The following is a 12,075-nucleotide window of genomic DNA, read 5'->3' as shown; positions in this document are numbered from 1 at the left end:
AGGGGACAGAGCGTGCTGAGGTGGAGGTGAGTTGGTGTGTCCCATCCAAGACATGCCTGCTCTGCTGTTTCCTTCCCATCCCCAGTATTTCCCCCTGGTGATGTTTCTGGGTACAGGATGGGGGTAGTGTGGATTTCATTGTGGATGGAATGCACCCTCCTGTGGGATACACACTGCAGGGTGCTCTTACAGCAGTGCACCCGTCTGCTTCCCAGCCTCGAGGGTTCCTAAACCTTCTCCAGGTGGGTAACACCAGCTACACCACTGGTCTTTCCATCTAGTTTTTCCCATAATGCTCTTGCCTGACAGCTCCCAAAATTGATGTTCCCTGCCTGCACAGCCCAGACAGCTGCCATGTAGCCTTCTCCCCATGATTTTGCTAATTTGCCTTAATCTCGAGTTTAAGTGAGCTCCTCTATGGATAAGAGTGGAATTCAGACCCTGTGGTCTGCCCTAGTTTTCTCTGTTGCCCACAAGCTGTCCATGTGGGATGGTGGTGCAGGTCTGGTGTTTACACTAGCTCCCCAGAATCCAGATGGAAACCCTTTCCAAGGATACCATGGTATGTTCAGCAGCAAAGCACCAGCCCAGGGCTCGTGCAGCCGCAGGTTATTTCTGTTCGAGTATGGACGCCATAAAATATGTTTTCTTTGAAAGCAGGAGATAATGCTATTACAGCACTTGGATTAATCTAATATTCTCCTTCATCTTCAAAAGAGAATTGCCTAAATTGCCAGAGAGAGGCACATTTTATGAGCCCTTCTTAAGGGCTATCAATCAAACCCTCCAAGAAAGGGCACTGATGCCCTTTTGCTCGCGAGAGGGGAATCGGATTCCCCACGGCTTTGCTTCCAGCCCGCTGCAGCCTTCCCGTGTAATCGCTGCCTCACAAATGGTCTGGCCATCATTTTCTGCTACTGGTCCAGAGAAAAAACCCACATGGAGGAAACCTGTAAGAAGAGAGGGAAAACAGCCCAATTAAAGGCAATGATCTCTTAGCTCTCTGCCCTCTCTCCCGCCTGGATGAGGCAGATGTAAAACAATAGCTTTATTTGTGCAAGTTTTAATTGGGTAGTTCAAAGGAAGCAGCAGAGGCTCTTTTGATCTCTCGGTGTGTTTGAATGCCACGTTGCAATGGTGCCTGCTGGCCACGGCAGTGACCTCTGGTGTTAATTAGTGTTTATCTGAAATCGAATTAGCCCACAATCGGGAGAAAGCAGAGCGAAAAGCAGGGGATAAGCAGAGACTGGTGCGGTTCTCAGTTAGAGGTAAAAGCAGGTCTGCTGGAGCTGACGTTAAAATAACTCTGAGAACATTAGGTTTTCACTTTGTTTTTCTAGCACTCTTGGTCAGATGGTCCCATTTCTCTTCCTAATACCCCGTGCTGCCTTCATCTTTGCTGAGTCTGCTGGTCCGCACCGCTCGTTGGAACTTAAACCATAAACCAACACCGAACAATGATGCATTATTTATAGCAGACCGAAGGCTGCAGGGTTGACAATAGTGCAAAGCTTCTCTTTCTTGTGGTCAGTAATCCATAAATAAATACATCATCTATTTAGGTTTGCAGAGCTGTCTGATGGATGGGAATAGCCTGCATTATACAACGAGGGTACTGAGGACGCTGTGAAAGCCACCACCTGCTTTTGGGGCAAACTGGGTATTTCTGAGTACCAGCAGTGAAACTCCTGAGGGAGGCAGGGGTGCAAGAGCTGCCCAGTTGCCTTCCTGGTGCTCATCTCTGGGGCTCCCTCAGGTAAAGGGCAAGGGGGTTCAGAAATACATAAAAATATCAGGTTCTCTGCATGAAATATTAGCAAAGACAGGATTTTGTAGCTAAAACCACCTCAAGAGACAGTTATACTGTGCTGGTTTCTGAGTGGAGAATAGCCAGGGTTGTGGAAGTCAAACATCTGTCCACCACAAACATCTGCAGGCCTTCAGTGTGTTGGACTGGATGAAATCCCATCCTCAGATCAGATCCAGATCTCAAAGTTTCCAAAGTGCAGGAATGGTTTTTTTCCAACCTTACTTTTCCCTCCTAAGCCTGTTTCAAGTGGACACCAAGCTGGACTTTGCTGCTTTGCACCAACAGCGAGCTGGCTGGCGTGGAGCAAGTCCCCCCCAAAATATCCTGGTGACACTGACTTCATGTCCTTGGGCAAACAGCTCTATATTTTCTGGGATTAGCCACAAGAGGGTGGCATGAGGATGTGCACCAGGCAGCCTCCCTGCTTCGCTGCATGGCATTTTATAGCCAGCTCTGTAGATTCAATAAAACTTCAGAACAGATCCTTATTTTTGGCATATGAACACATTTCCCACTACAAAGGAGTCTGATGGGTGTTTCTGATGGCAGCACTGGCTGTTCCTTGATGTTACATGTGCTCTTTATACTTAAAACCAGGCTTAGTTAGTAGGTACCACAGCAGCACATAAAATTTAGACTATTTAGGAATCCAAACTTTTATTGGTCCTTGGTAACTGCTGTAGGGAGAAGTCCACAGATGTTGTTTATAAACTAATATTATTTTTCATGGTCCTGCACGTTTATAAGACAGTGATGTTCCACACAACTGCTCTGTAACACGTCGGGATGGTTCTTGTAAGGTTTTATTTGGTTGTAGCTGACAGTGAACAAGCCCATTAAAAAATATGCACAAAAAAGACTCAGTGACAGGAAGAGAGACTGACTGAAATGGAGCAGACTCATTTCATTTGAAACCTGCCCAGCCTGGATTGCCTTGACATGTTTTTTTCTGAATCAGACTGTCAGTAACCTAACCCAGGTCACTCATCTTGAATAATCACAGAATCAAAGAATGGTTTGGGTTGGAAGGGACCTTAAAGATCATCTTGTTCCCACCCCCTGCCCTAGGAAGGGAGACCTTCCACTATCCCAGGTTGCTCCAAGCCTTGTCCAACCCGGGATGGGGCAGCCACAGCTTCTCTGGGCAACCTGTGCCAGGGCCTCATCACCCTCACAGGGAAGAATTTTTTCTTAATATCCCATCTAAACCAACTCTCACTTTGAAGCCATTTCCCCTTGTTCTGGCACTCCATGCTCTTGTAAAGAGTCCCTCTCCACCTTTCTTGTAGGTTCCCTTCAGCATCAGTCGTTGTGTCTCTGTGTAAGGCACATTCACATTTGATTTTCCAAAGCCTCATTGGGGTGTCCCAGGAAGAGCAAGGAACAGGGCACTGTCCAGGTAACAACACAAATCAAGGAGCAAAAAACCCCACTCCCAGTTTGATGTGCAAAGCTTTGTAAATGCTGGAACTTTTTTACCTTACTTTAACATGATAGTTTTCCATGTGCAGGCAGAGAGGTGATGCTGGTGCTCAGAATCCACCCTCCCCTCGCTCCTGCTCCATAGCCTGGCACTCTCTGCATCAGAACTCCACATCTTTGATTCTTCTGCAGGGTTTGAGTCTCTGCTCCCCCGTGGCTCTGGCTGTAGGACCAGGGCCCTTGAATGCAGAAATCCCTTTTGCCATGAACGTATTTTAAATACAAGCTTCCGAATCTCATTACGTGCTGCCTTTTCCTCTTCCATTCATTTTCCTCCTAACAATGCACCTGCCAATATCTGCCCCTGAGCTCCATTTTAAGCAGCGTTTTCCATAGTTAATGTCACACTCTTGCTCCCAATCTATCTTTGGCAACTGCTGACTGCCTGCAGCAGGACCAGAGGAAGAGGGAAAGCCCTCCCTGGGTATAACAATAACACAACACCCATTCCTGGAAGAATGATGAGATAGGCTGTGTCATAAATATTTATAAGAGCGAGTGTAATGAAATGGATGTGTGGGATGCTGAGTCTCCCTTAGGGTTTGGTCATCACATGTTTTTCCCCTCTTTTCTTTCTTCTCTGTGATACAGAATTGTCCTGATGTCCCCGGGTTGTCGAGCAAATTGCTCATTGTGTTGCTCACTTACACAATGCATGTTATTATGTGCAGCCAGCTGCTCCTGTTTGGCATTGCTGGCGCATACGGAACAGGAGGCTACCGCCACTTTCCTCGTCTGGAAGTCAACGTTCCCTCCAGCGCCAAAGTTGCTGCCAGACCAGAAGAAGTCTGAGAACAAAGCGAGTCCTGGTGGTGAAGTTCCCCGAGAGACTCCCTTTCTGGGAATACCAAGGTTGCAGTTTTGCAATGAGTTTGAGCAGATCCAGCTTTGTGCTGCTGTTGAAAGCTTCCTCCTGCCTCTGTCTGTATATTCCTGTGGCTTTCCTTGTGTTGGCACTAACTCCTGGGTGATTGCATGGGGAGCTGGAGCAGGGGACTGATTTTGTTGTTATTGTTGTCGCCAATTAAGTTTTCAGCACCATCCTTTCCTCTGTCCAGCTCCAGGCTCATTCAAGCACTAATGCTGTCACAAAGGAAAGAGCAGTCAACTCTTCTGGTAATTAGAGCAGCTTAAATCAGTCATAAAATGTCAATCTCAGCTCTGCAGCCCTGTCTGGAGTCAGGGATAGGCAGAAACCAGAGCAAGGCTGTGTTTGAGACTGGGAAGTTTAATCCTGCTTGGGAGAGAAAGTACCTAAGCTGTGAATCTTCTTGCTCCTCACTGCTCTCTGAAACAGCTTTCCCGCTGTTGTTCTTTTATTTTAGGGGGTCTTTTTGTTTAGCAAGCCTTGGTTTTTACCTGTGTTTGTTTAGTATCTTCCACAATTAGATTCAAGTATTCTGAATCCTGCATGGAAGTGGACATGGGCTGCTTAGTGTGGGTTTGGATTCAGAGCCTGGAGAAATTCTGGTTCAGATCTCTCTGTAACACATGCTGCTGGGCTCCGAGGCCTCTTGCACTAGATCAGCCTTTCAAAAGCATAGATACCCCCTTGGCTACAGGCTGGATGAATGGGAAAACCCTAAAAATGAGGGGTTTGGCCCTTGAAATGGGACTTTACGCCCTAAAAATGTGTCTCTGGATGTTCAAAATGCCTGCTGAGCTAAACAAATTTATAGCAGCTTTTGCTGGACTTCTCTAGTTAGCTGTTATTCCTGGGATCTCAAACAGAGATATGTACTGTCCATACACCTAACTCACAAAAAGTTTTTGGAGCACAGAAATAATGTCTCTTAAAGGAGGAACAAAAGGCTGAACTACAAACACCTGCCACTTACTGCTGCTGCTCTGCCTGTCACACTTTCTTCTCTCAAAGTATCAGAGGTTTGCAGCTACTGAAAGGCAGAAAGAAACTCCTCATGGGCAGGAATGGGAACGCTGGGGAGTCTGTAGCACATAAATGGGGGCTTTTGCTGCTCTAAGTATTGGGGCAGAAATGCCATTATCCAGGGAAGGAATGTCCCTTCTGTTGGCAGGGCTGCTGTCACTTTGTTCTTTACAGACTGACAGCCAGGGAGTTATCCACTCCTTCCCAAATCTACAAAGTGACTCCTTCTTCAGGCTCTCCCTCCTGTGTGAGTGCCACGGGAAGTGATTTCACCTCTGTGAGCAGACCTGGTGTCACTCCTGCAGAGCACAGGTGTTGTCAGTGTGAAGGAGCTGGTGCTCCGGGTGATGTTACTGCTGCTTTCTCAGCTCAGGGGCTCTTTGCCAAGTCATCTTATTTTTCTTTTCCCCAGGGATAGATATTCAAGGAATATATGTTGCAAGCTTGGGTTTGTCGAAATGCTGGTTTCGTTCCTGTTTCCACAGACATGCAAGAAGACAGAGAGGTGCCACAGAGGAATCAAGTAACACTAATATCAGAGAGCTAACGCAGGAGTTAGACCTGGGTCTTTCAAAGCTGGTGGCTGATTCTAACCCCCACCTGTTGACACGGAGCTGGATCAATGCCTTAACACAGGCAGGTGGCCTTAGCCAGAGCGTGCAGTATCTTGCAGACCATTAGCAATTTTATTATTTATATTACCCCAGACTTGCCTGACTGCAAGGTAAAGTCTTCCTTGTTTAAAGGGAGGGAGAAATGTCTGAGATTTGAGGAAAAAAAGAGCAGAGCTGTGTCTGAAAGAAACCCCTGACAGGCACAAGGAGATATTCCTTTACAGCCTACTTAAAGCAATTTGACAGCAGCCTTAAAACCACCTCACACAGAAAGGAGCAAGTGGGAAAGGCCCAGAGAGAAAGGAGGGTTTGTGGGTATTGTTAATCTTTACCTCCACGCTGGCGTAGGGCAGAAGGGAGTGTGGATATTGCTATCCCCTTTTCTTTCCACAGGGGAGGTGAGCAAATGGATGGTGCAGGAATGGGGTTGGGGGATTTGCTGTGTCCTTTCTACCCTCCTTCCCAGCAAGGTGTGCTGTGAGTGTCCACCTGATGCTGGGCAAAGCCTCCCTGTACATCTGTCCAGAACAGGGGGCTGCTGCCTCTCAGGGCTTGTCTGTGCTGACAGTGCCAAGTACAAACTTAGAGTTGCATCACTCACAGGAAACCTGCTTCCCTCCACGCAGCCTTTCTGGTTTCATTTAAGTTTTTATAGCTCATTATATAAGCTAATAAATAGGAGGATCAGGATTAAGAAGGTTTCTTTTTTAATATTCCGCATAGCTGGAGCCCTCTCCACATTCCACCCTGCTGTGATAAAACATCCTGGTGTGCGAGGCAGCTTCATCTCCCTTTGGAGGCCAAAGCAGACCTGCTCCAAATGCGGCTGCCCTGGTGTTCGGTGCCACGTGCCAAAAGAAAGGTCTTGGTGTCACTTTCTCTCAGGACCAGACCTGCACTTGTGGCTTTACGGGTGTGTGGAGCTCGTGTCTGGGACCCAGCCAAGCCAGGGGCAGCAACTTTGGGCTCCATCTCTCATCTCCCTGCCTCATGGAGATGAGCTGGGCTGGTGGAGGGGTCCTGCCTCTCTCTGCAGTGATGGGCTGCACACGTGCCACACCGTGGATTTTATTTGCTTTATTTTTGCAGAACAGGCTAGGCTTTGACGCCCAATGAACAACACCCGGAGAGCTGTGCCCCGAGACCGAGCCCCAGCAAAGCGATGGCGATGCGGTCTCTGGTGTCCGATTCCCTCCGCTGCCCAGCCCGGTGGTCAGCGCGGGAAGACCCGGCAGCACCGACGGGCAGCGGGGCCGCTGAGGCGGCACCGTGAGGGGAGCGCGGCGGCTGCGGGCGGCGCAGTGCCCTCCGCGCTCACCCGTACCCGAACTGGAAAAAAACCTAAAGAGTTTGAGGGAAATATTAATTAAAACCCCCACATAAAATGTTATAAATGCTTGTGGCTTGTGGAGCCGCCGTCGGAGCTCCGCACCTGCCGTGCCCTCCTCCCTCAGGGAGCGGGACCGGCCGAGGCGTCCCCGGGCAGCACCGTGCGGGGAGCGCGGCGGCTGCGTGCTGCGCGGTGCCCTCCACACTCGCGCGTGGCAAAACCGGGGGAAAAAAACCTGAAGAGATGTGTGTGTGTGTGAAATTAATTAGAACACACACATAAAATGTTATAAATGTTTGCGGCTGGCGGAGCTGCCGGCGGGCGGAGGAGCCCCGCACCTGCCGTCCACCCACCCCCCCCCCCCGCCCCTCAGCGAGCGGGGCCGCTCCCCCCGCCCGGGCTGGCAGCAACCTGTTGGTGCGGGCGCTGCCGGGCGGCGGGAGGAGCCCCTCGGAGGGGCGGCCGGGCCGCTGACAAAGGCGGAGCAGCGGCAGCCCAGGGCCGCCCCCGGCAGCGGGGCCCGGCGGGCAGCGCGGGGCTGGGGCTGGGGCCGGGGCGCTCGCACAAGATGGCGGTGGGGCGGCGGGAGAGCGCGCTCCCCTCGTAGATGCGGCCGCGGCGGCCCCTGCTCCCGGCGCCCGGCGGGGCTTACATGGCGCTGGAGGACCTGCTGCTTTGTCTCTGCTTCTCCGCCCTCACCGTCCTGGCCGTGCAAGGTAGGTGAGGAGGGGAAGAAAGGAGGCTGGGAGGGAGAGAGGGAAGGAAGGGGTCGGTGCCCCCCAGCCCGCGGGCGGTTGCGGTGCCACCTGCCCTCGCTCGGGCAGCGGGCGGTTCCGCGGGGTGGGCTGCCCGGACGGGACCCTCGCACCGCCGGTTCTCACCCCCTGTACGAGCCCTCTCTCCCGCTTAGTGACTATTCTGCCCCAGTCACCCTTTCCCCCCTTCAGTGGCCGTCCCGTCCCTCCGTGGCCATTCCCCCCTCTCTCCCCCATCCCCTTCTTCCCTCCCGAGTCGGGCGACAGCTGCGCCCGTGGCCTCAACCCGTGCCTGGACGGTGCCTCCTTTGGGGTCACCTTTGGAGGGTGACCCTGGGGGTGACACCCTCTCATTTGGAGGGTGACACTCCGCACAGGGCCCCCCCTCAGTGGCGGGGGCAGCGGACCGGCAGCAGCGTTCCCCGGTCTGTGCCTGGACAGTGGCAAGTGCCCTCCGGAGGGTCAGTGGCCGTGCCAGGCTGGCCGGGGATGAAGCGCTTGGCCGGCGTGGCCAGAGCAGGCCCAGGTGTGTATAATGGGGACCCTCGCTGCCCTTCGCTTCGCTGCCGCCGGCACGGAACGTGTGGCCAGGCAGATGTCCCGTTGGGCAAGGAAGTGACCCACACTCCTCGTGCCCGAGTTTTGCAATGGTTACGCAAAGGGCTCCGTGCGGGGACACACGTACACGGCCGCCGGGCGCGTTTGGGACTTTCTGCGGTTGCTGTCGAAGTTTGCACCGAGGGTCAGTCAAACTGTGGACCTCGGTGTGCACAGTTCATTCCCTGTGCATGCACGAAGGTGTAGGCTGGCAGAGTCACTCTGAAAAATGTGAGATGTCCCTCCTAAATGGGTTACTTATGGTGGAGAAACCATCCCTATGTCATTGTACATTTTTATTCCTTTTATGATGCATTCAGGTTCGGCAGAGCATAATAACAGCACGTGGATGACTGCAGGGTTGTTTTCTTTCTTTTTCTTCCGAACATTGTGAGCTGCTGTGAAAGGAGTAGGTTATGAGTCGACATAGGTGCTGTGGTAGAAGTGAATAACGGTACATGTAAATGGGCCGTTGTCACCAGTGCCTGTGGGTTTTCCTGGATGGATGGCAAGCTCTGACCCCACCAGCAGCTGGGCTGGGTGGGAGCTGCATCTCCAGCTAAGTGGATCCCGAGGCTTGTAATCGAGAACAATGATCTTTAAAAAAAAAACAACAGAAAAAATGGGGGAGAGTGGAGTGGATGTTGTTTTTCCAAACCCACTTCAACAAGAAAAGTTCAAATGCTTTGCGGGAATTTACAGTTGTGGCTTCTTGGCGTTTTTTGCAAGCAATTAGGCAACGAGTGAAAATTGTTTCTGTTTGTTTTCTAACAATGGGCCACATCTTGTGTAGGGAGGCAGGGAGTGCGTCCGTGCAGTCCCTGGACGTGCGGCTTGGTACATGCTGATGTGCTTTCCAACAGGTGGGTTTGATTCTGAAAAGAAAAACATGGACTTGTTTCAATGTGAAATTAATTTGGCAGAGAGTTGAAATGGTTTTGGGAAAGTCTGTGTTTGATCCCAAAGCCCATGTGTTTTCATCCAAAGTTCAAACCTCGCTGGGTATGGAGTACCTAAGAGAGAAGTAGAGTGGAAAACCTTCCTCCCCTCTGGACTCGATGGAAGCAGTGGCACTTGCTGCGGATGTGATCCAGTGTTTTTGAAAGCCTTCTGCTGTCTGACTTTGAGCCTGTTTTCCCTGCAGTAGCAGGAAAGTATTTAAGGAAAAAAAACAACCACAAAACAACCCCTCTCCAGTTGACTCCGGCAAGGGGGTTGTGCTGGTGCCATTCCTTGGGGCTCTCTGCAGCGAATGTGTTGATGGGAAGTGGGCTGAGCTTTCCATCTGAGGGATTAGCTGAAATCCATCTGGGTTTGTGTCATTTGGGTTTGTGGTTGAGTCCTTTTGCTATGGAACAGATTTCCTTTTTCGACATCACCTTGCTTGAGCCGTGATTTGTTTTATCCTTCCTGTTACGTTCTCCTTGGCAGCATGACCCCGCTGCCTGCTGAGTGCCTGTGCCGGGGAAGTCGGCATTCCCATTGTTTGGGAATCACTGTCACCCGCCTGCGGATCCGCCGGCCCCGTGCCTGTGGTGTTGCAGTGTCACTGGTCTGAGGGATGGGAGATGCAGGGATGACATGTTTCCTATGGCCCCCAAGAAATGGGGGGCACTGACAGTGCCAAACCTTGTGTGCACAGCGAGGGTTTGCCTGTATCCCATTTCCAGGGGCAGGTCTCTCCCACCAGAGCTTGCTGCCGCTGTGCCAGAGCTGTTGTGACAGGCTGCTCCAAAGTGGGGAATGTTCCTGCTGGCATTTCACTGTTTCTCTTCTGGCGTGTGAGCCTGGAGGAGAAACAGCTCAGGCTTGGTTCTGGTTTTGTTTTCCCTAGCTTTTCCTTCTTTTTTTTTTTTAATGCCCTCTCCTTTCACTACCTTGAAGTCCAGAGTGAAGCAGGACCTGCTCGTTTTCAGGCATCTCCTCCCTCTTTTGCAGCAGAGTTTCTCCCGGCAGCTGCAGCAGGTTTGATGTGCTGCAGGGGCCCCACGGGGGTGGGTGACTACTGGTGGTGCCTGAGCCACCTCGGGTGCAAGTAAGAATGGAAAATAAAATGTCTTGCAATCTGCCTTTCCTGCAATGAAGGGAGACAATTCTCCCTGTGTGCAGCCTGGTTTGGAGCTGGCAGCAGCTTCTGTGGGACAGCACAGAGGCACCAGGGCTACATGATTTCGGGAACAGCTGAGCTGGGCTGGGGGTTGCATCCAGGACATCTCACCTGAGTGCCCACTGTGATGCTGGGCCAGTGGCTTCACCTGCCCTGGAATCCTCATGGCCCATCTTTAGACAAATGTAGAGATGTTCCTCTCTGTCAGAGGTGTGGAGAGGATGAAATCCATCCCTGGGGATGTAATCCATCAATAAATGCTCAGCATATATGTGATCTTTGTCACTCTAGTGTACAGCTATCCTGAGGACAGGGTGCTGGGCTGTCCCATGGATTTCTGACTCCTGGTCCCATGTTGCTTGCCAGATGATTTGAATTCTTACCTCCCTCGGGGCTGCTTTCCCAAAGGCTGGCTGTTCTCCTAGGGAAAAAATCCAGGTGCCTGTGAACCAGTCTGGGCATTTGCAGCATAAGAGATGTTGCTTTGCACCATTTACACGCTCCTCTCCTGTTTAAATGGCTGCAAGGCCATTAAGCCTAGTCATGGTTATATAATTAAGATGGGAATTAATATTTAATCTGATTGTAATTTGTTGCTGGAATCCATCCCAAACTGTATCTCTGCATGAGGTGAGTGGGTACCTGAGGGAAAACTGAGGCCAGTGTTACACATAGGGGATTTTTTGCTTGGACACTGGCAATTACAGGCCTGCCTTGGGTGACAGAGAAACCCTAACCTTTACAAACCCTGAGTGATCATAGTCATTTTGTTATCAGTAGGAAGCAAATGTTTGTTTTATAGTCAGCTGTAATACTAGAGGGGATATGGTAAATCCCTGTTATCAGTATTTGCCAAGTGCATGTTGGGCCAAAATCAACTCTGGTGCAATTTTGTTACTTTCTGGAGAAGAACTGGACCTGCTTTTCTACAGTATTTTTAGCCTGGTTTTTGAAGGGGAAGAGCTGTCGTTGTGCCATCTGGTTGTCTGTCCATCTCCCTTTCCTTTTTCCAGTAATTCTGGATGTGCTGGTCAGTCACAACTGGTTTGAATATGGAGAACTTAGGGTTTTTGCAAATAAGCAACCAAATAGAGGAAAGAAATGCAGTTTCTGCATGGACTGAAGGAGAGGCACCAGCAAACCTACCTGGGAAGGAACCTGAAGTGCCTCAGCTGCTGGTAGAGCTTTGAGCAGGTCGTGCACCTTGTTTGGGTGGGACAGGGCAATCCACTCACAGCACACAAAGCTGCAGGAAATCACCATCTCAAGTCTTGTAGACACTTGTTTATTTTTGGAGTCTTTTCTGCTGTAAAACACGCTGTTGTTTTATGATTACACCAGTGTTCATGTCACAAGGCTTGGTGACTCTTTTGCTTTCCTCTCTTCTTGGGAAAGCACTTCCCAAACACAGGACTTGGAGCTGCTGTGACTTTGACTCTTTCCAATGTCTTTGTGATGGTCACTTGCTGTCTCTGCCTCAGTTTCCCCATTT

General features: G+C 50.7%; 1 protein-coding gene across 2 annotated transcripts in view; it reads left to right on the top strand.

Moving 5' to 3' along the window:
• Window positions 1-7,516: 7,516 nt before the first annotated feature.
• Window positions 7,517-12,075, top strand: part of IGDCC4 (immunoglobulin superfamily DCC subclass member 4) — a 91,327-nt gene continuing 86,768 nt past the window's right edge. The window contains exon 1 of one of the 2 annotated variants that reach the window (XM_051796535.1): window positions 7,517-7,840. In XM_051796535.1, coding sequence (XP_051652495.1) covers window positions 7,732-7,840 — 109 coding nt within the window. In that variant the 5' untranslated portion in view covers window positions 7,517-7,731. The remainder of the gene's footprint in view (window positions 7,841-12,075) is intronic. The other variant, XM_051796536.1, reaches the window with a different exon arrangement.

The sequence above is a fragment of the Manacus candei genome, unplaced genomic scaffold (assembly GCF_025592945.1).
Source record: "Manacus candei isolate 608988 ecotype Guabito, Panama unplaced genomic scaffold, ASM2559294v1 h1tg000046l, whole genome shotgun sequence".
Lineage (NCBI taxonomy): Eukaryota > Metazoa > Chordata > Aves > Passeriformes > Pipridae > Manacus > Manacus candei.
This window is presented reverse-complemented; position numbering and strand designations above follow the sequence as displayed.